Below are 21,787 nucleotides of genomic sequence, written 5' to 3' on the forward strand. Positions count from 1 at the left end.
GAAGGGAGGGAGGGAGGGAGGGAGGGAGGGAGGGAGGGAGGGAGAGGAAAAGATTGAGGTGTACACATACTTCCTTAGATAACGAAGGAATCCCAAGTCAATCAGTCCTATTTATATTCATGTATCTAATGTTCTTCAAAATATTTTCTTCGTTTTCGATTTATTTGTTTGGTTTCCTAAATGGGAAAGGGAGACTTGGGTAACACTATTTTTCATAATAACATTTTACTGAATAGCTTTTATTTGAACACTATTCCTTGTTTTCATCATTTGATACCCACAAATGATCGTCGAACAATCCGTACAACGCATTTTGGAATAAAAATAAGAAAATTCAAAATCTTACTTTTTTATGCTGTACAAAAATTGAAGAAATGTGTTAGATAACGATAGCATTATTAGATACATAATATGATCTATATTCTTTAAATGTAATAAATTAGCAGCAAACTTAGTGATGAAATTTCATTAATACTATTGAAGTTAATGGTGTACCGCATTATTAGTTATAGGACCACTAAGGTGAGATGAAATTTAGCCATAAAAAATCATTGATACCATCAGTCACATTAATGGTGTACTGCAGGATTAGTTATGGGACCACCGAGGTAAAATATCACCTAGAATATTATCTATAGGGAGCCGAATATCACAAGTAAAGTAATGAAAAATAAATTTCAACCCAGTTCATATTACACTAATTATACTACTAATTATACTAAGACGTGGACATTTTAAAATTAATTGACCTAAAGGCCAGGAAATCAGTCGAGATTTAGAGCTTTGCTCCAAATTTTTTTGAGCTCAACTCCAGAGAAGAGTATGCGAGTGTAATACCAAATACATTAGTTAACTTTGTTTCAATTGAGGTCATGACCTTGAAGGTTGTGAATTCCCACTGTTGCATTTACCAATAAGTATTATGCACTTTACCCTGTTTGTCAGACACGTGATATATTTACAAAAATTCAATAGCGTTCACACCCACCGTACAGTGTGAGAATAACTTGCCACACTAGCAAGCTCAATGCGTTTTTTTGTTTTGTTTTTAATTTCCCGTTTTTACCATCCCAAAGACCACTATCTATTTTTTAGTATATGTCTGCAGGAGTACTGTAAATTTAAAATTAGGTTACCAGACACCTCTGGCGTACAATTATATTAGTATTTCCCTCGAAATGACCCCAAGAAAAAAGAAGAAAACAGTAGAGTAGATGAAGGTAACTGCTCTCGAATACATTGGGCCGAGAGTGCACCAAACCCAATGTTTGGTTCGCCTTTTTTACGAAACAATAGCTCCAAGACGAGGTTGGCCTTCATGTGTTCAAATATTTACTATGTTTTATCAAGTGCAACCTCGACTTGGAGTAATTGTTTCGAATCAAGCGAATTCGATAAAGGTCTATATGGACGTCTCGTAGAAAGAAAGGGAATCGAAATCATGGGGGATTGCTAGTTGTGAGAGAAAAGGAAAGGCAATCCAGCTATGTGCCTTCAAGAGAAAAACGATGTCAAGGATTTTGCAGAGCTGTCTCGTTATAATGTTCCCCTGGCCTGTTCTTTTCTCAGCTTGTCGTAGCACGGTTTACAAACTCGTACTGGTTTGTATATTCGTAGACGTTGAATCGATGACTCGTACTTGCTACATCTGGTAATATGTTGAAATACAAATCAGAAAAATGTTAAATGATACTGGATTTGAAGTCATGTTCATTAGTTATAAAATTGGGGGGAGGGGGTACTTGATAATAGTAAACTAGAAGGAAAAGAAAACTAGAATAAAAAACCAAAGTAAAATACCAAAAGTAACATAAGAATGACGAAACATAACGAAACGACATACAGACAAATATACAGACATACAGATAGATAGAAGGGGGGGGGGGGGGGGGGGGGGGACAGACAGACAGACAGATATTCAACATTAACCATTATCCAAAAGGTAGTTAAAAAAACCCATTAATATCAACAATGAGAATAAAAGACATAAAATTTCACCAAGATGAATACGAATACTTGATGACCCCATTTTTACCGCCCTAAATATGTCATAGTAATTGATAGGGAAATAGCGTACTTGGCACAGAAGAGTTTTCCACAGTCTCTACAATGATGTCTTCTCTCAGCGAATGTGAATCGTACGTGACATTGAGTACAAGATTCGGCACCTTCATCTTTTATCCAATGATCTGCTGGCATGCGTCCTAGTAAATAAAATAAGGGAATATTTAGTATTACTCGTGCTCGAGATGGAAAAATTCTCTTTTAATCAACTATTTTTGTGGTTCCGTCACCAATTGTCTTCTGGGCTTTACGGTGCACGCGCTACAAAGAGTGTGTATTGAAGGCAGTGTTACATACGCGACAAAATCGTATGGACAGTTTTTGCGAGTGTTCTTACCAGCGGCATCAGTAACAGACCAGCTGTATATTCGACCTCTGCCATCACCAACAAATAACCTACGATGGTCTCTGGAGAACAAAGTTGAGTTGATATGATAATGTGTGTTTACTGGTCATTCTTTATAACTAACGTTATCACCGCCACAAAGGTGGAAAAAAGGCTTTGTAAAGGGTTGTGAAGGGGGAGGGAAATGAGTCACTCCTGATGAGCAAATATCACATATGCAAAAGGCGCATGCTTCCAGTAAACGCTAGGCCCGCATTTCTTCTCATTTTGAAGGCATCCCTGTGTAGGAAAGGGTTGTACAGCCACCCACTGAACCTTCTATAATACTTTCCGCCTCCACCCGCTGTATAAGTGGGAAGTTCAACTGCATCAGGTATTAGTTCAACAAGTAATCATAAATCTATTTGGATAAGTTTTTATTGTTACTATTGATAGATCCCTATTGCTTAGGTCTAATATTTTCCCATTTCAGAACATGTCATTCTCTAGATTACCTTTTGTTTCTATAGCGTTTGCGCATGAGAAGACAAATGAATATGAACACAGCTCAAACAAAGAATCTTATTTTCAAGGGAATAACACATGGTCTGAAATGGAGAAATATTCTGCCCAAGGTAAAAGGGTCCAGAGATAAGCTTACTTGGATATCAAGAGAGCTGTGACAGTGGCAGGAGCCATGTTATCGTCCCTTACAAATGACGTATGCATGGTTAGCTTGTGACGTAATGTCAGGCGACGCCGCCAAACTGTGTAAATATGATAATAGCAACAATTGAATAAAATTGGTCTTCGTTGTTGTATTGTTGTTGGACAATTATTATATATGTTTATCAATATTAAAGCAAATAATATTGAAAATAGTACTTTTTAATCGCAATGTTTGAGAATTGAAGTTTTTTTTAGCAAAATCTCTCGAATTCTTTGGTTAATGACGTCAAAGTCGCCATGTTGGATGGCTTCAATAAAAGATTTAGTCTTGGTTTCTTTTGTCAAATTCAACCAAAATAGCGGCCACGTCTTTTGTTCTTTTATTCTCACAGGAATGACGCTCGCCAACTATTTGGGTCGTCCTTCACGAATTTGCAAGATGTGATCCTATTGGAAGGCGCACATGTGTAGAACAATAGAAAACAATGACCCTTCCCCAACCCCGCCCCTAAACCTAACCAATCACAGGGGACGTTGCAAATTCGTGAAGCCTAACCCAACTATTTGTAGAAAACGTTCTGCTGAAACGTACGCATGCGCAAACACTCATTTCTCGGGGGTAAATCAATGATTGCTACGGCAATAACTACCTGGCTTTGGTCTTGCCTCTTTCTGGTTTTGCTTCTCATTCTCGATAATTACGTATTCCTCATCCAAAGTGCTTGAGTCTTGACTTGTTTGAGACAACTTTGAAGCCCTAGCCATATTTTCGCGCTCTTCTCCCCCTTCAGGGGTTGGGACAATACCAATGTCTTCACTTTCTTTTGAAGGATCACTTTCCTTGTCACTCTGAGACTGCTCGTCCTGGCTCTTATTTTCCTCAATGGGCGGAGTCTGTTTAGGAATATCAGGAATTGGATCTGGATCGGGATTGGGAGTTTTGGATTCCCCTGTTTGGATTTCCTGTGCTTTTTCAGACGGTTCTTCTGGGATGGTATCTTTTCTTGGAAGAGAATTTCCGGTTACCGACTTCTTGGGTTTAGGGCTCTTCAGTTCAGCTTCGTTATAAAATTCAATTCCCCACATCTAAAAAAGCAAACGATTTTAAGGATGAGCTTTACCAAAAAGAAAGGAGAATAGACATTTTCGTGAGATTCAGGCATATGGTGGAGGATAATTCTCTTACCCTGACTACTCCATCAAGAGATCCCGTTAGAATAACGTTTTCTTCATCCCAGTCAGACAGCTACCGGAATAAAGGAATAATTCATTTTAGTGGGCATATCTTTCTTTTCTTTTCTTTTCTTTTCTCTTCTCTTCTCTTCTCTTCTCTTCTCTTCTCTTCTCTTCTCTTCTCTTCTCTTCTCTTCTCTTCTCTTCTCTTCTCTTCTCTTCCCTTCCCTTCCCTTCCCTTCTTTATTTCTTTCTTTTTTCTTCCTTCCTTCCTTTTTTCCTTCCGTCAGTCAGAAGTAACATGTAGCAAAACGTAAAAAGAGAGGAAGAAAGGCAAGGGAAAGAGGAGGGTGGATTACTATTAATACTTACTTCAGACATGGCACAGCATTGAATATGATTGTTAGTCTGCAGGGACGTGTTGTCTTTGACGATCAGCTGCCCATTGACTGACCACACGTAAAGATATGTGCCAGCACACGTGGTGATATCGCCCTGGTAACAGAAAATAACTATCCAAGTTAGCCTCTCTAAACAAGCAAGGGAATAACCATTCTCTCTTAATTTCACTAGGTTAATGGTGGGTGTTTAATTTTTGAGAAAAAAATACCGTCCTTTTTAACTAGGATAGAATTTAATAAGCCAGTGGCTAACAACATTCCAACAAAAAATGTGTCTGTTGCATGGTAAAACAAGCAAATCTTCCTCAAATTTGATAGAGTTACCTGCCAATCAGAGGAATAATAGGTACAAGTGATCCAAATTGCGTGACTACTACATACCGTCAGTTCGTTGATTGCTATAGCGGTTATGGGCGCAGCGTGACCAGATAATTGCCTGACGTAGGTTAGTTTACTAAGATCCCATATTATGCACGTTTGGTCCTATGGCAAAAAAAAGAAAAAAGAAAGAAAAAAAAAATTCAACGAAAATAATCATCGTTAATTTTAAAACCTACGCCTATGTTTTTCCCTTTTTTATTTTTATACAAATATTAATCATATCAAAAATTACACAGTCACAAGTTAAGCGAGTGGTAAGTCCATTAGCGCAGGGAGGGTGGGGCATGGGGGAAGCATGTGCCCCCCTACATTTTTGGTAATTAATTGGAGGACTTTTTCATTCTGGGTGACCCCATCCCCAATTCTTCCTCGCTATGCCCCTGGATAAATAATTTAAGCATGCCCATACCTCAGAGCCGCTGACAATTAGTTGGTAGCAGGTAGATACTGCTAGGCACGTGACAGAGGACTGGTGACCATACAAGACCTGATGACAAAAACCGTATCGTGATGAATTATGCATAATCAATACTACAAAAGGATGTGGCTGAAATCATAGGTGGTGAAGCAGTAGTGCACTAAGTTTGCACATCTGGGCCCGGTTGTACGAAGGGTGGATAGTGCTATCCAACGAATATCCGTGGGATAGCGCTATCCACACTTCGTGCAACTGGGCCAATGGATTTTGGGTTTGATTGCTGGACTCTCTTTAAAATATGCGAATAGTTTGTTGGGAATCCCCCTTGGTTTTTCTCCAGATTAGAGTTCTCCAGTTAAATAAATCAACTTACTTCGTGTAGCAGTAGTTGAGGCTTTCTGTCTCTGCTGCCTGCTTTAACAATGTCCCAAACACAAACCAACTACAAATAAACAACAACAGTCAGATATTTGTAGCCTTTTTTATCCGCACGGGATTCCATATCAGTGACACTTCGGTTTCAATGAAAATAATCAGATATAGACACCATGAACTCATGAGCTAATAACGCAAAAGGCTCTTTTAAATGGTATACAAATTTGTGATCAAGAATTGTTTGAAATGATGAATATGTTTTTTTTTCTTTGTGATATCTCTCATTCATTTTTCGTTTTCTCCCCCACTTACCGTGCTTGTTCCTCCAGTAATCAGTGTCCGTGAGTCTGGACAAGCAGCGCACAGTACTTGACCAATGTGGAAATGTTCGTAAACATTCATGATCTGAAAGGAAAAAAAAACAGATCTCATTAATTACTGGGAGCAGAATTCACTTGAGTGTGGAATAGAGCGAATTTTGCGTGACTGAGAGAAACTCACGGTACGAACGTGCCGTGACTGTGTCACGCAGTGTGCGAGATGACACGTCACGGCAAGGAACGCGTGTAGAGTCTAAGACGTATTTTTCTTGTTGCATTTTCATTGAGTACAGTAATCACAGTACGTACGATAATGAAGTTATATAATAATAATAACCACTTTATTCTTATATAGCGCCATTTCCATTTTTGTCCAATGGCGCTTTACAAATTACAATTAAACACTAAAAATACCTTCTCGGTGTCATAGTAACCGATGCGCATGCTCAAGTCACCAAACGCCCAGGCGATATACCGGTTATAATTGGGAGGAATAAGAACCTGTTGATAAGTGATATAGAGATCAGAGATAACATACGAGCATTACCAAGAAAGTCAAAAGTCATGGCGGCCATGTTGGTGGTATCAACAATGGATGCTAATATGAGAAGTCTTTTTGTTAAGTACTACCAACATAGCCAACATGAAGTAACGTATTAACGAAGAATATCTAAACTTGACAGAATATAATACTCAAGAAAAAAGTAGTGGACCTTGCCTGGTGTCCGCTTAACAGAGATTTCTTTTTACAGTGAATATGAGAAGAAAATTTCAGCATCTTGCAACTAGCTGTTCATTAATTAAATTAGCTTAATAGTGGTATAGAGATCATTATAAATCCTTTTATTTAAGTGTCTAGTCGTTCTAGCGCATTCTCACTAATTGGAGAAAATTCATTGTCATACACAACCACTGCGTTCAATGTTCTATGCACGCAAAGCTTTTCTCACATGTTGATTGTTACGGAGGGAGGAAACCGGAAAAGACCCTCGTAGCATAGAAGAGAAAGAACACATCAAACAAACTCAATCCACATATTATGGTGTCCACACCTTGTTTTTCTCTACAGCCAGTATTCCTCTCTCTGATTGGTAGATCACGCCAACGGGAGCCTTCAGTTCTGAAAACATATCCAAGAATAACTAAGGATAACTAATAAGCTTTAAACTTTGTAAATTTCCTGTTTTTAAGGGGGAGAGGAGTGGAGCAAGGGGAAGGGGGCAAGGGGAAGGAAGCAAGGGGAAGGAGGCGAGGGGAAGGAGGCAAGGGGTAGGGGGCAAGGGGTAGTGCCGCAAGGGGGTATTAGGTACCTACAGTCCCCTGGGTACATGCCCTGCTTACCTTTGACAGGCTGAGCTGATGGTACGAGGTTTGGTAAGTTATGGAAGAACAGCCGGTCAACATTGATAACACTAGTCAATCCTGTTTGTAGATCCGGTTCAACAGCACGAAAAACTTTTTTCTGTGGATGTGGCTTTCTGAACAACTGCAAAGATAAAACACAAAATACACTATAAATACTTGTGTTCTTCATGCACCCAAGAAAATAGCTGGAGAGAAGTTTTGTATCATTATTTGTCATCATACACACCGAATCGAAATATGGCGACCAATTTCAATAACTATTATTATCCCACTGACTTGCGACGTACTAGCGTCGTGTTCACTTGGAAACATAAGAGTGTTTCCACATGTATTAGAGACCGCAGTCGTCGCTAATCAGTGTAGAATAATACTAGTTACTTAAATTGCTCGTTATATATCGATTCAGTGTATGACATATCATCTCTTTGAAACAAAAAATTCTAATGACTAGATTGTAAACTCAGTCTACAAATTGACCGCTTTAGGCTCCGAAAGAAATTCCATTCATGATCCATGCAAAAATTATTTTCAGCACTGTGTGACGTCATTTTATCAAATTTGGTCATTTTTGCAGGAGGACGTGAGGCCTTAATACCCAGTAAAGTTCTTAAAGACCCATTACCACTTACCGTGATGCACCGCGGTCATAGATGAATTTCGTGGTCCATGAAATTCAAAGATTCATATATTGAATAATAACTTCATATTAAATCCTTTTCCGACATAGCACTAAGGCACAAAAATTATTCTTTTACATTATTTTACGGCCTTAGGGACTATCTAAGAGTTTATTCAAAAGGTTGGAATTGTTTTTTTCAGTGGTGACACGATTCAAAATGTAAACAAATTGTGATGCATCACGGTAAGTGACAATGGGTCTTTAATCCGCGATAGATTTGACGTATTGTTCTTTGGTTATACCGACCTGTTTAGGTGTCTGGCCAAAGTTGTTGATGAAGCCAATAGTAGCTGTCTTCTTGACCTGATCATCAATACCATGGATATCTACGTTGCCTTCATAAAACAAGTGATGGAACACATTGTGAGATTCTATTGCTCCTGGACCTTGCTGTCTGTAGCCAAAGATCAAATCGATCCATTCGTGTAGACGGGCGCTGACATAATCACACTCTAGGGCCTGAAGGGAATGAATACATTTTAAATATTGGTATATAATTCTCTGCCTCAGTTTCCCTTAGAGAGGAAGATGAGAAACAGGGAAGGATTTTCATGATGATGATGATGACGATAATGACGATGATGATGATGATAGTTTATATAAATTACCGAGTTAAGGCAAGGCAAGGCAAGACTACGCAAGGCAAGGCAAGACTACGCAAGGCAAGGCAAGGCAGGAGAAGAGAGAAGGAAAAAAAAGCAAAAGAATGCGAGGAAAAGAATAAGGAAAGGCAAAGACAATAGACGAACCAAACTCAAGAATATATATATATATACCTTTCTGTGCAGTCTAATGAATTCTCTAGGATCATCTTTAGCCCAGGTGGGTAGCAACACGTCTCCTAATGGCTCCCCGTTTTGCTTTGTACCTTAAAGAAAGCACAATGCATTTGAAACAACTACCTAAAACACACTAGAAAATACGAATATTATCAAAATAAACAAAATATGTGCTTCATTGCCAACCTTTCCACTTTGGGAATTACTTAGTATATATTTCTGAACAGTACTCGAACTTGCATTTCTGAAGATGACACTCGTTCAAAACTTTTAACAAACTTTTTACTTTTGTCTATATATATTTTAATAAAGATTATCCCTACCTAGATCAAAGTTGTTGTGGTTGGTAAGAAACTCGGGCAAATAGAAGAACTCAGGGATGAGTTCCTTGACATCATGGATGTTAGTCTCTGATGCTGATAACCAACTGTCCTTGATAGAGTGAAAGAGACGATCTGGCAGATCGAAATGGCCACCCTGTTAACATGAAGATACATAGCTCTTATTAACCGAGTGCGAGGTCCGTACCGTAAGTTATGGACCGCAAATTGACCAATCATAGCGCGTGAAATTACCTTGCCATATAATAAAGCATGTTAGTAGCGAAATAATTAAAATGGGTCTAATGATGAAACTAGGAAATACGTATCACTAGAGTAGGTGTGGAAAGGGAGTCCACACAGAGGGTGACATGACGCGCAATGTCTAGTCTCCCCCACAGCCGCTTTCAGTGTCGTCACGCAAAGCGTTGCGTGACGACACTGAAAGCGGCTGTGGGGGAGACTACGCAATGTCACGACACGATACGCCATTGCACGACATCACATGGTAGTCAATGTCATGGGACAAAACGACATCTATACCACAAGTTGTATGGAATGTTATGTCACTGTGATATATGTCTCTGTACTGTGATATAAACACGCCGGGAGCTGTAGAGCACGAGAGAAGCAAGATTAGAAGCACGAGGCGTAAAATATTGAAATATTTTTGAATGATTTTGCGCAAGCGTGTCTTTGTCCTCCGATATAAACACGGTAGCCAGCCAATCAGCACGCGCGTTATATCTCAAATATTTCATAATTTGTTATAAAGAGAAACTGGTTACCTGTAACCTGAGGAAGTGTTGACTGAACGGTTCCATTCTAATGAGGTATGAAGCCACGATCATAGCTGATGAGTAATGGGTGCCGTAATGATAGGGAGGTGTCTCACCTGTCAATCAATCATATATAATTAGCATAAAGTTGAAATCTGATCAAAGCATCACATATAAGAAAATGCTTATTAGTTCCTAAGGGTTATGAAAGCCCACCATGGGCTGGTACACCTTTAATGGGGCCGAAGACATCAGATAAAGTTTAAGCTTCGTTATTGCTAAAGTGGACCTTTTTCTGGATTAGCTGATCGGTCTTATAAGTTTAAATAAGGTCGTTATTAAAGTTGTTTGAAATGAAAACTTAAATGAAACTAGTTTACAATGTTTAAAAATAGCAACGGTGTTAATCCCATTCCATTCTTGGGGTGCACGCATGTGATGTCATAGCCGCCATGTTGGTTGACAACGATTCTGGTCCTTCTGCCATGCCAGTCAACATGGTAGATACATCTTTTACCCTTTCATTCTCAAGGGAAGGGATACATGTCACCTATATTACCTGTAGGGTCGTCCCATTCTCGGTATCTTTTCTTGATGTGTTCCAGACGTGATTTTCCCTGTGCTCCCATTGGTTTGGAGAAGTCACGGAACGTCTTGGGGTTGGTCAGATCTAGTTCCTGGACAAGTAAAGGAAATATTCATGTAATGTCAGTGACGGTATATATATTTTTGTTCTTCGTGAGTTTGAGTCCAAATGGCTTACGCAAAATAAAGGACAACCAAAAAAAGGTATTCATTTGGAAAGTGCGATGATGAAGGTAAAGCAGTGGGGAACGCAGGAGTTTAAGGAGCGTTTTAAAAATGGTCACCGCACAGAAGTATGCTGGGGGGGGGGGGAGGTTACATGGAATGCAAGGAAAAACTCATGACAGAGGACACAGAGGGGGGGGGGGGGGGGGGGAGGAGAGCTACATGGAATGCAAGGAAAACCTAATGACAGAGGACAGAGTACATTACTTGTATGAAGTGATGTGAAGTTTTCTTTTTTCTATAGGAAGCCTTTAGCTAGACGACTCTGATAAGTGGCCGGGGTAATTTAGGCATACAATTGCATTAGCTCGCTTAGAATGATGGAAAGAAAGCGATCAGATAGAGAATCAAAATGACAGAGTGCCATATAAACAAACAATAAAACTGAACGGATTTGAAATCAAACCTTAGGCTACCTGTGGTGGTAAGGGTAGATAAGGGTATATGTTGAAAGTGACAGTAATAATACCTCTGAGTTATACATGAAGACATAGAATATAGATAAGTTGTAGGACGTTCCTATAACGACCTTATGCAGTACCCCGTGTTTCCATGGATACTCGCCGACTATAACTCAGAGGTGAGAATATGTGGACCGCGTGCCACTTATGAAATACATGAAGACATAGAATATAGATAAGTTGTAGTGCTTGGAAACGAGGTTATTCCGGGCGAAAGCCCTTGGAATTAAATTCGGAAAAATTAATTTCCGACCTCGCTGGGAGTCGGCGAGTATCCATGGAAACACGGGGTACTGCATAAGGTCGTTATAGGAACGTCCTGCCAGTGTATTAAGATGCATTAGGTACTGGAAGTTGGTGATCTCGCCACGCTGTCAAAATTAATCAATAATTATAAGACAGTCCTTCTCAGGATTACATTCACCCGGATGATCAAAATACTTCAAAAACCAATTATGATACTAGAAACGAGCTTTTTTAAAGGCCGATTTACATGGTACGATTATTCCTCAAACCGCCGCACGCATGCGTACTACAGAAGTTCACAACTATGAAAACTATGCTATTTTAACCAATCAGAGCGCGCGTTATATTTTTGATATAACGTAAGATATCATACCTCCCATCGCTGCGTGACAGATCGCTCGCCCATCAAAGTATTGATGATACCAACACTGAAAGATGAAAAGCGAAAGGTCATTAAGAACATGTGGAGACGAGGCATGAGGCAAACTGTCAATCAAACTCACCCTGTCTCGACGTCTGTATCTCGTTTCATGCCGGATATTGAATCTTCAGCATTGACAAGAAGAGTAGGAGCTGTAGCAAGGAACCTGAAGAGAAGTAAGTGATCTATAACTCACTTTGACAATTGACAGACAGATAGGTACACAGAAAGACAGACAGACAGATACAATGACTGAAAGGAAGAGGCAGGGAAGCAGGCAGGCGCATACAATAAAAAGCGAAGCAATAAACGCTGTGTAAATAAAAGTTCAAGTGACTTACTTTTCATATACTTTGTTTCTAACAGGTTTGGGAAACACAAGAAAGTGGTTACGGCCATCGCTTGAAAATACCTCTAAGGCTGTTTGCTGGAGAATTAACAGTTAAACAAATTAGTATAGGAAATTCCACGATCTCGAGCACAATTCGGACTTTATAGGTACGAGATGTTTTGAAAGTTTCAAAATCGGACGAGCCTTTAGGCAAGTTCAATTTGAGAACTTCCAAAACATCACGAGTATCTATAAATTCCCAATTGTACGAGAAGATTGTGCGATTTTTGTTTATAATACACTAAAAAAAATTGAGCAACTTAATTGGGACTCTACAGAGTACAATTTGGGATTTAATTGTACTCCTCTTGTCCAATCAGAATCGAGTAATTTTGTAGAGTGTATTATGAAGCTATCCTCATCACGCAAACAAAACAGCCAGGCACCCTGATGATAATGACATACTTTATATCGAAGAAACAGAAATTACGCACATGTGCTGTACTACAAACTGTACAACAAGCACATTTCTTTAATTTCTTTTTCAAATACAAATCTGAATAGCCGTTGTTTTGGGAAACGAATGACAGCAAAGAAAGTGTGCGCGAGTATTGTAGTCTCATAGAGCGATAGAGCACATGCCTCCAGCCAATCAAAAAGGGGAATTTACGTCAATTTCTGAGGAATGGTTGATCTTACTTGCAGTAAGTATCGTCTCTTGTGCACTTCACGTACATCATCATACGACCATTTGCTGCACCTGCAACAGAAACAAACAAAATAATTATTAAAAAAAAAAGAATTAAAAGGGAAGTAAGGGTGTCAAATGCTACTAATGCGCTGCCTTTCACCAATGTGACCCGGGTTGACCTGTGAGTAGAGTTGTTTGTTGGTTCTTTCCTTAGCCTGCGTCACACCCGGAATTTTCTATTTACGAAGAAAATTCCGGATGTGACGCTGGCTATTCTTTCCGGGTTATCCGGTTTCCCTTCCACTCCCTTCTCAACTTCCAAATTTTAATTATGGGAATGGAGATATGTCCCACAATTCCATGGGGTATGACCTCGTTACTAGTCTCCCACAGAATTTAAAGAAGACAAATGAAACTTACATTCGCTGTTTGGTGCATGCCTTTGTGATGTCATGAGAACTACGAGGAATAATTGGATCATGCGTCCTGATAAAATGGAAAAGAATTACATACAAGATTGTGACTGTCTTAGATAGAGTACATTGCTTTGGAAGGCGCTTTATATCTCTTCCTTCCCCGCGAAAACAAACAAAAAACAAAAACGGCTGCACACAGACTAGATATATAGTATCTAGTGTATAGATATATTGACTCATGATAGGATGGAAGCCAAGTACAATGGATAAGAGAATCATTTATCAATGTAAAAAAAAAATGTTTCCATCTAATCATTTGTAGTCAAATCCAACAAGTTGATACTCACCCTGGAGGGAGTGAGTCGATGTCTTTGATTTCTTTAGTAGACAGAAGAGTGACACCATCAACGACATAGAAATGCATCTGACCAAATAGGAATAGACCTTCAGCGGTATCTAGCCCCTGTACTCTAGCACATCGATACATGGACCGAATCTAAAGTATATCAATGGTATATAAATACACAAACATATGTGCAAGTAGGATAGAGTAGAAGTTATGGGCTATATTTTTGTGCATTGTGAATTCGCAGCCACTAGTTTGTTTATACTGACAAAGAATAGCAGTGGGTTGTGATGTTACCTTTTCGCCTGCTTCCAACAGCTTTACTATCGTCTGATTATCGACCTGAAGAAAAGTACAAAACTCAATAATTTGTAATTTCAAAATGTGTTTAAAATGCGTGCCTTCTGTGGTGTAGAGAGAGAGTGAGAGGAGGCAAGACCGCAAAGAAAAAATAAAATGCTTGAGGACTTTAATAGTAACAGTCAAGTCCTGTGTGAATAAAAAATTCTCTCTGTTGCTTGTTCTACTTGACTTCCCGTGGATTTGACTGGCGTGCTCGCGTCACCTAAGTCTCCGAACTCTCGCTACGCCATGGTGTGGGGTCTCGTCGGCCTGATACTCAAGCTTTCAAAAGAATTATCAGTCTCACCTCAGATTCCTCGTTGGTCTCAGTGACGTAGCTTTGTTCAGTCGACAGAGATCGGGGAGGGAGTTCCTTGTTGTATTTATCTGTCACTATGACAACAATAAGATTTTAAAATATAACAACGCATGCTGCTGTATTGCATGCAGTTAATATGAATCCCGCATATTTCGCTTAAAATTTGTGCGTGCGCATGAAATTATTTGAAATACAGCTCCAGCTTGTCAACATTGCCAGTAGGTGACATCAATTATACTAGCAAATATAAAGGCACTGAGTAACTACAATTTCCTCTGAAACCATCTTCAGGCTTGAAGTTGAAAAGCCATGCAAAAACGCCTCTGGGAAAAACGGCATGATCTCAAGTTCGTCTCTTGGCATTTTGAAGCTACAGCTATTGGTGTAAGGGAAAATACAACGCAGCGCTGGTATAAAAAATGTTCTATGATGGCGCCTTATCTTTGTCATTTTTGATTGCGTATGACTCTAAAACGGCACGCAATTGAAAATTATTTTAACCAATCACAGAACAAGAAATCACTATTCATCCAATGAACAGTGATTTCTTGTACTGATGTACGGATGGTAGTCGTAGTAGCAGTGGCAGTAATAGAGGTGATTTCAGTAGCTTGTACCGTCACGGTCACGGCTACCTGACTTCAATCCGGTCGCGGCAAGGCAAACAAAATTGCTGTAATAAAGCTTTGCTAACCTTGGTTTTTGAGAAGAGCTTCTATTGGTCCAACCCCAGGCAATGCTGGTCCTCTTAACATATAGTACGTCTTGCTGTCAAAACTCATGGCCTTCTTGTATCTGGTTTGTTTCTGAAAGTCACAGGAAATCAATATTGTTAGCAGACACTGAGAATTCCAAAATGAAGAAAAATAATTTGATGTTGTGGACCAGTGGCAGTAGTATTGATTGTGCTAGAGGTGTTGGAAGTGGTAATAGTAGTAATAGTTGGATAAATAGAGGTGATGGTTAGTGGTGGTTCTAGTGATGGTAGAGGTAGAGGCAGTGGCAGTGGGCAGTGGGCAGTGGCAGTGGGTAGTGGCAGTGGCAGTGGTAGTGGTAGTGGTAGTGGTAGTGGTAGTGGTAGTGGTAGTGGTAGTGGTAGTGGCAGTGGGTAGTGGTAGTGGCAGTGGGTAGTGGTAGTGGTAGTGGTAGTGGGTAGTGGCAGTGGGTAGTGGTAGTGGGTAGTGGTAGTGGCAGTGGGTAGTGGTAGTGGGTAGTGGTAGTGGCAGTGGGTAGTGGTAGTGGGTAGTGGTAGTGGTAGTGGCAGTGGGTAGTGGTAGTGGTAGTGGCAGTGGCAGTGGCAGTGGTAATGAAAGAGGTGATGGTAGTGGTACCTTTAATTTTTCTGATCTGTAGTCGTAGGGGTAATTCACATAGAACTGCTCATTGCGACACATTTTCTTCAACATCCGGTGTGGACCTGAAAAAAAAAAGAGAACCAATCATACTTCAAGAGTTCAGGTGTTTCAATTTTGGCTAATTAAAACTCGGAACAAATGACCGAATGAACAAATTACAAAATGGATAGTTTGAAGAATTAAAAATAAAATAAAATAAAATAAACCGAAAATATTCACAATATGAAATTTACCTTCGACAAGGTCAAGAGTCCATTTGTCCAAAGTCGAACTATCAGGGGGACCCCACAGTCCTCGTTCTCTGGTCAGATCTCTTTCAATTAGAGTCCATTCCTCTGCTATGGATTTGGAGATAAGCTGATAGTTCTGCAGATTCAATTTCGAATAGGTTAATAAAAAATTGTCTCAATTTCCAAAATTCCGGAAAAGCACTTTAACTAAGTCTTTTGGACTGCCAGCTGGCAAAAGGGCGGGAAAACGTTATGAAGACTGCGACATGTTGGCGTGATGGCAGCCATGACAAGAGGCACAAAAACAGAGTTTTTTTTCTTAGAAACTGAAATTCTTCTTATCTAAATAAGATTAGACCAGCCATTCAATTGTTCCTGTCTCCTGTCATGGCTCCCATCACTTGATGGTGCAAATCCTCTATACTATACCATATATACACTACTGAACCAGCCCTCACAGACAGTATAAGACAGTATAATAAATAATAAAGCACCTTGAGAAAGAGAGCGCAAATCCTCATATTTAAATTTGGGCTTAACCAAAAATTGATTGACATGCCTGAGGTCTATTACTAAACGAAGCTTTTTACTTTCAGCAACGGTCAATGGATTAACACAAAATGGTGGAGACTCGTGCTCAAAAATACACTCATTTTGTAACAACTCAGAAATCGCCTCAGCAACAAAATCCTTGTATGTCAGGGCTGATAAATTATTGCGCAAAAAACAACGCGAAGGATATGCAGCAAAAGGCAATCTGTATCCCTGCTTTATCATGCTTAAAACAAAATCAGAAGCATTCAAGACATTGGACCAAAATTCCACGGCGCCTCTAATGCGGCCTTTAACCTTACTACTCCCACTACCAGCGGTAAATTCGCCGGATTGTAAATTACTCAAATCAATGATTGGGCCATACTCAACTTCATCATCAATTCCAAGGTCGTCAGCACCGGCTAGTCATTTGGAGCTTCCGGCTTTGGATGTTGAAGCAGAAGAGGAAGAGGAAGAGGAAGTGGAAGTCTTTGTACAAAATGCACTCAGGTGACCAAATTCTCCGCACTAAAAAACGAAGCGGAAAAAACAAAATTAAAAACGGCTTAGAATTGAACTTAAAATAAATTTAGTGAAGTGAGTCGTCGCTTACGTTTCGACCCGAAGGACGAACACTAAAACAATCACGCTATTTATACAATCAGCGTAATATACACTATTGTACTCACGCTATTGTACTACATCATTGTACTTACGCTAATACACACACTTGATAAATTCCTTACGAAACGTGCAGAAAATAAATAACAGCTAAACTGCGTACCGCAGTTATTTAATTATTAATAGAACGCTCCAGAAAAAAAAAATTACTAAAACTAATTCCAACTTGTGAAAGCTACAATGATGCGTGCGACCCATTAACTCCCGCTCAATCAACCAACACAAAATTAAATGTGGAAGAAAAGAAATGGAAGAGAAAGCTTGCTAAAAAAGGAAAAGCGTTTTTTTATCGGCAAACATTTCGAAAAGCATAATGTTACGGGGACACCATTATCAAACTTGCAGGAAAGGACGCAAAGCGTTTTCTTTTTCGGAAAAAAAAGCAAGCGTATGTCACCACCTAAAAATAAAAAGTTTGAAAAAACACGCGATTGCACCCAACGACCATTACCGGGACTTTGCTAATACCCTGATATCCTTACGAAAACCTATCCAATAGTTGGATCATGCATCTTTTTTTCTTAATACAAAATTTCAAAATTGAATTGAGAATGAAAACCGAAAACAATTTACCTTGATGCTGTAATGGATAAAATTCCCGTCTTGCTTGAGGTCTTCCTTGTTGGCGTACTTATCAACAGATATCTGTTCACACACGTGAAGGCCATCGCTCTCAGGTGTGATCTTAACATTGACTGATCGACACCAAGGCACATCGGTGCACGAAACGACACAATCCTTTTTATCACGGACTTTGATGGTGTTTTGGGACACTCCACTTGTATTGACAGAGAGTATCTGACCTGGTAAAACATCGAACTTGATTTCTTCGAATTTCTTGCCAGCATCATGTATGGGTATGGTACTTGTACAATAGTGTACGAAACATAGCAAAAAAGTTACTGGACCTAGTAGAACGGAATATTTCATGGCAAGTAGGTCAGAAGCACTAATTTGAAGCAGATCCCAGAGTAAGTCTGGCTTAGGTCTGGCGGTCTGAGAGATGCGGAGAGATTAATAATTCAGGATTGCAATAAGTGAGTTTTAGTATGATTTAAGACTTGAGTTTCTCGAGCTGTGATTGGTCGAGCGACCAGTGTTTTTCTTAGACGATAATCATCGCTGGAGAGGTGATTATGAGGTTTTCCAAAGTTTATTGAGTCTACAAACAAACAATCTTATGTTTCAACGGTCAAAACTCAGACTAATTTTTACGTTCAAAATTGCAGTATTTTCCCATTGTATTTTCTTTGCATTTGAGACAATACTTTAAGAATAATTTTAGTCGGACCAAGAGAGTAAAATCCTGCTTTCATTGAATATCTGCTCTCTCTCCAAATCATTTAGTACATAAACGATATGCTTAAAATTGTATGGAGGAACTTCCTTTCCAGTTTTTTTAGATTGAAATATAGAAAAGACGTATTGTCACGCCTCTTGTGGTTGGCTTCCGGTTTTCACAGTAAACACTAATTCATCATCCTTAATTATCCATGCGAGAAAAAAAATTAATTCTAGATTATCAGCAAAAAGTTTGTCGCATTGGAATGGAATTTTAGTTTCATTACATTTTAATATCGCCTAGATTTTTTTCCTCGTGTAAAGTTTGCATTTTAAAAAAAATACTTATTATTATTATTACTGCATTTTAAGAGTATTTATATTTATGTAGATGCTAATAACTGGGTGATATTAATTTTAGGTTCGGGTAATTTTTATCGTTCAATTTCGATATTGCAACAAATTTTTTTATTTCAAAACTCGTGTCATTCCCTTGAGTATGTTTCCTTTGCTTGTGATCTAGATCGAATATGTCTTCGTGAGTGCACACGGAATGATAAAAAAAAGAAAAAACAAACAAACAAACAAAAAACACGACACTAAACCGGGAAGACATTGAGATTGAAAACTATGATTTCCTTTGTCTCGAAGGTGTCCGTGAGTCATCCAAAATTACCATTTAATGTGATTCGACTTAATACTACTCACTAGGGGGTAGAACGACGACGAACAGTTCGATAAAGTTAAGTGAAAACTAAAACGTACCATACAAAAGGAAACAGCTGTGACGTTAAACTCAACAAAGCCTTCAATAGACTTAATGACAAGAAGGGTGGATTCAGAAGATTTAGTTGGCAGTTCTCGGATGCTGAGTATCTACCCTGCTAGCAATACCACTGTTTTATCCTTTTCGTTTAGAAAGAGAGGAAATTACCTAAATAAAATATAGCTATTCATTTAGAAAAGAAACGGTTGTGCTGTTAGGTTGCGTTCATAATGTGTGGCAGAGGGGGGGCAGGTGAAAATTTGAAATATCCAGAATAATTCTTAACACCCCCCTTAAAGTCATATGCAAAAAAAATATGATCCCCCCATTTTTCTGATAACATTTTGCCCATCCCCTCTTTTTCCTACCAAAATTTTCCCGGTCTCCCCTCAATTTCACGTGCCCCCCTCCCTCTGCCATACATTATGAACGCAGCCTTAGTTTGGACTTATAATTCGAAAACTTTTTTTTCTACCTTGTTCTACCCTGATGGCAATCTTAGATAAAGTTCTTCATCAAGGATGCTCGTGATTTTCACAAAGTTAATGTCTAATGGCGGGCTTAACTGCAATCGTGCAGTTTGCGCATGTGAAATCAAATAAGTATTTCTTGTTCAAACTGGTTTAAAAACAGGTTTCATTTGTTCAAAATTAAGGGCAAGGAAGGGTGCAAGGGCTGTTGGGTCTTCTAGATTTAGGATACTGACCCCTACTTATAGAAATTAACTAAGTATGCCGTATATGACAATGCATTAGAATTTAAAATTTTAACTTTATCAAATAACTTTCATGTCACATTACCGAAACACTTGTGCAGTGAATTGCCTTGTATTGATCCCTGCTTGTCAGGACATCTCAGTCAGGCCTATCAAATCAAACCATTTACAATAAAAATCAGTAATTTTGGTTAAAGAAACATTTATTTGACAATGTCCATAAAAACCATGCAACAAAGAAGTTTTACACTTACGGATATTTAAACCGGATTTACTTGAAGACCCTGCGTGATTCTCCAGCGTGGGGTCAAACCAACAGTTTCTCGCGGAACAAGGCTTGTAGCATCAAACCAGTAGGACTGACCAGTGGGCGCGAATAAGGTTATCATCATTCGACTCAAATGTAGTCCGAATTCTGATTGGTTGCCTGAAATAGAAATAACTGCGTACAAATAAGTTTGAGCATGCGCAGAAATTACAATCCGTATTCACTCAACCCACTCCCCGTGCGACCAAGTTTGGACCTCGACTCGAATAAGTTAGGAGAGAAAATAGGGACTGTTTATAGTCTAGCTCGCCTAATTGTGATGTAATTGTAATGTTGAGCAAAATAACATCGTGATTTGTTAGTAGCGAGCAAACAATGATTTACCGATGCCGAAACATACCAAGTCACGGGGAAACCAGCAATCAGTGTTGACAAATGCAACGTTACTGCGCATGAGCAGAATATCATTTATATAACTAAACTGGGCGACGACACGGAATCGTTTTAGAGGTCATTACGTCGGTACCAACGATCATCACGGTTCAAATATTATGGCTTATTTTTATTATTCAATTTTAATATAATAAAATTATATAAATATCAAGTATTTATATGTTTAGTAAAATATAGCACATTTTTTTATAGTGGCTATGCTAGCCTACACTGGAATCGAAAAGTGTTGTTCAGAAAATAGTTTTAGATATAATACATATTATTAAAATACAATTACAAATACAATGTAATTTGCCGTTTCGACGTCGAGGGAAAAAACTGGGTTAAGCTGACAATTCCATGCATTGTGGTAATGCTTTTGGGGACATATTTCCAAGATGGCGTCTATTTTGTCTATTTGAAACAGTCCCACAATGCACTACAACGACAACTAGACCCAGTTTTTTCCTTAAGCAGCAGTAAGGGGGACTCGCGAAGCGCCGGCAGAGGCAAAATAGACCCCCGGCCCCCCCTGGGCTTTTTCGGGTTTGACGAGGCCCTACAGGGGGTCTTGCGCGATCCGTCGGCAGCCGCGCGACAAGTCCTTACTGCTGCTGTGTTGGGTACCGCAAACGGAGGTTAAGATATTCCTTAGATATAGATGGACACCATCACGAGCATTCGTAACAAAACTGTGCGCCGACTGCGAACTCAGGTGTTGGATCGCCATGATGCGGACTTTGCCTTCACAACATTTATGGAGGGAGATACAGACGAGACGATGACAGAAGAAAGAGCAGAAAGAATAATTAACTTAATGCCCGAAGGTAACTACCGGTTGGAGCTAACGTTCATAAAGTATTTAGACGGCGAGTGGATGATAGAAAAGGGGCGCAATCCTATCAGGGCGTCTGGTAAGAAGGACCTGTTTGTCTTAAACGAAAACACACGCCCGGGAGCATTGGTAGGAATAGACATGCTGTTCTACGAGGTTGCTTACCCGGTTACCGTAGTTATTTATGCTGCTTACGAGATCAAGAAGCCGGATGTTAAAAAGTTGAAGCCAATGCGCCATCCTGGTAACTGCGTAGGAA

At 39.3% G+C, this 21,787-nt stretch overlaps 1 protein-coding gene across 1 annotated transcript; it reads right to left on the reverse strand.

Annotated features, from left to right (window-relative positions):
• Positions 1 to 218: 218 nt before the first annotated feature.
• LOC148911843 (WD repeat and FYVE domain-containing protein 3-like) lies at positions 219 to 20,455 on the reverse strand. The gene is made up of 36 exons (XM_089028768.1): positions 20,248 to 20,455; positions 20,079 to 20,142; positions 17,805 to 18,139; positions 16,941 to 17,078; positions 16,020 to 16,152; positions 15,763 to 15,848; positions 15,126 to 15,237; positions 14,420 to 14,505; positions 14,068 to 14,112; positions 13,772 to 13,920; positions 13,429 to 13,494; positions 13,017 to 13,077; positions 12,328 to 12,413; positions 12,069 to 12,152; positions 11,939 to 11,993; positions 11,573 to 11,690; positions 11,328 to 11,425; positions 10,608 to 10,725; positions 10,058 to 10,164; positions 9,273 to 9,426; positions 8,947 to 9,038; positions 8,417 to 8,629; positions 7,468 to 7,612; positions 7,179 to 7,246; positions 6,541 to 6,627; positions 6,119 to 6,211; positions 5,805 to 5,873; positions 5,423 to 5,500; positions 5,014 to 5,115; positions 4,604 to 4,726; positions 4,245 to 4,304; positions 3,709 to 4,144; positions 3,051 to 3,156; positions 2,402 to 2,472; positions 2,078 to 2,204; positions 219 to 1,648 (listed from the first exon to the last, which is right to left on the reverse strand). Exons 6-36 carry the CDS (start codon positions 15,835 to 15,837, stop codon positions 1,537 to 1,539), a joined length of 3,396 nt encoding a protein of 1,131 aa, XP_088884894.1. The 5' UTR covers positions 15,838 to 15,848; positions 16,020 to 16,152; positions 16,941 to 17,078; positions 17,805 to 18,139; positions 20,079 to 20,142; positions 20,248 to 20,455; the 3' UTR covers positions 219 to 1,536.
• Between the last annotated feature and the right edge of the window lie 1,332 nt (positions 20,456 to 21,787).

This window comes from Actinia tenebrosa, unplaced genomic scaffold (assembly GCF_029948245.1).
Source record: "Actinia tenebrosa isolate PJP-AT-01 unplaced genomic scaffold, QUT_ActTen_1.0 PGA_scaffold13__45_contigs__length_12533684, whole genome shotgun sequence".
NCBI classification, from domain to species: domain Eukaryota; kingdom Metazoa; phylum Cnidaria; class Anthozoa; order Actiniaria; family Actiniidae; genus Actinia; species Actinia tenebrosa.

Excerpts from the sequence above, each read along its gene's own strand:
- LOC148911843 (XM_089028768.1), bottom strand. The coding sequence starts at position 15,837 with ATGTTGAAGAAAATGTGTCGCAATGAGCAGTTCTATGTGAATTACCCC. Across the intron at positions 13,921-14,067 it reads TGTTGGAAGCAGGCGAAAAG|ATTCGGTCCATGTATCGATG; the intron begins GTAACATCACAA and ends GATATACTTTAG. Across the intron at positions 9,427-10,057 it reads AACACTTCCTCAGGTTACAG|GGTGGCCATTTCGATCTGCC; the intron begins GTAACCAGTTTC and ends TCATGTTAACAG.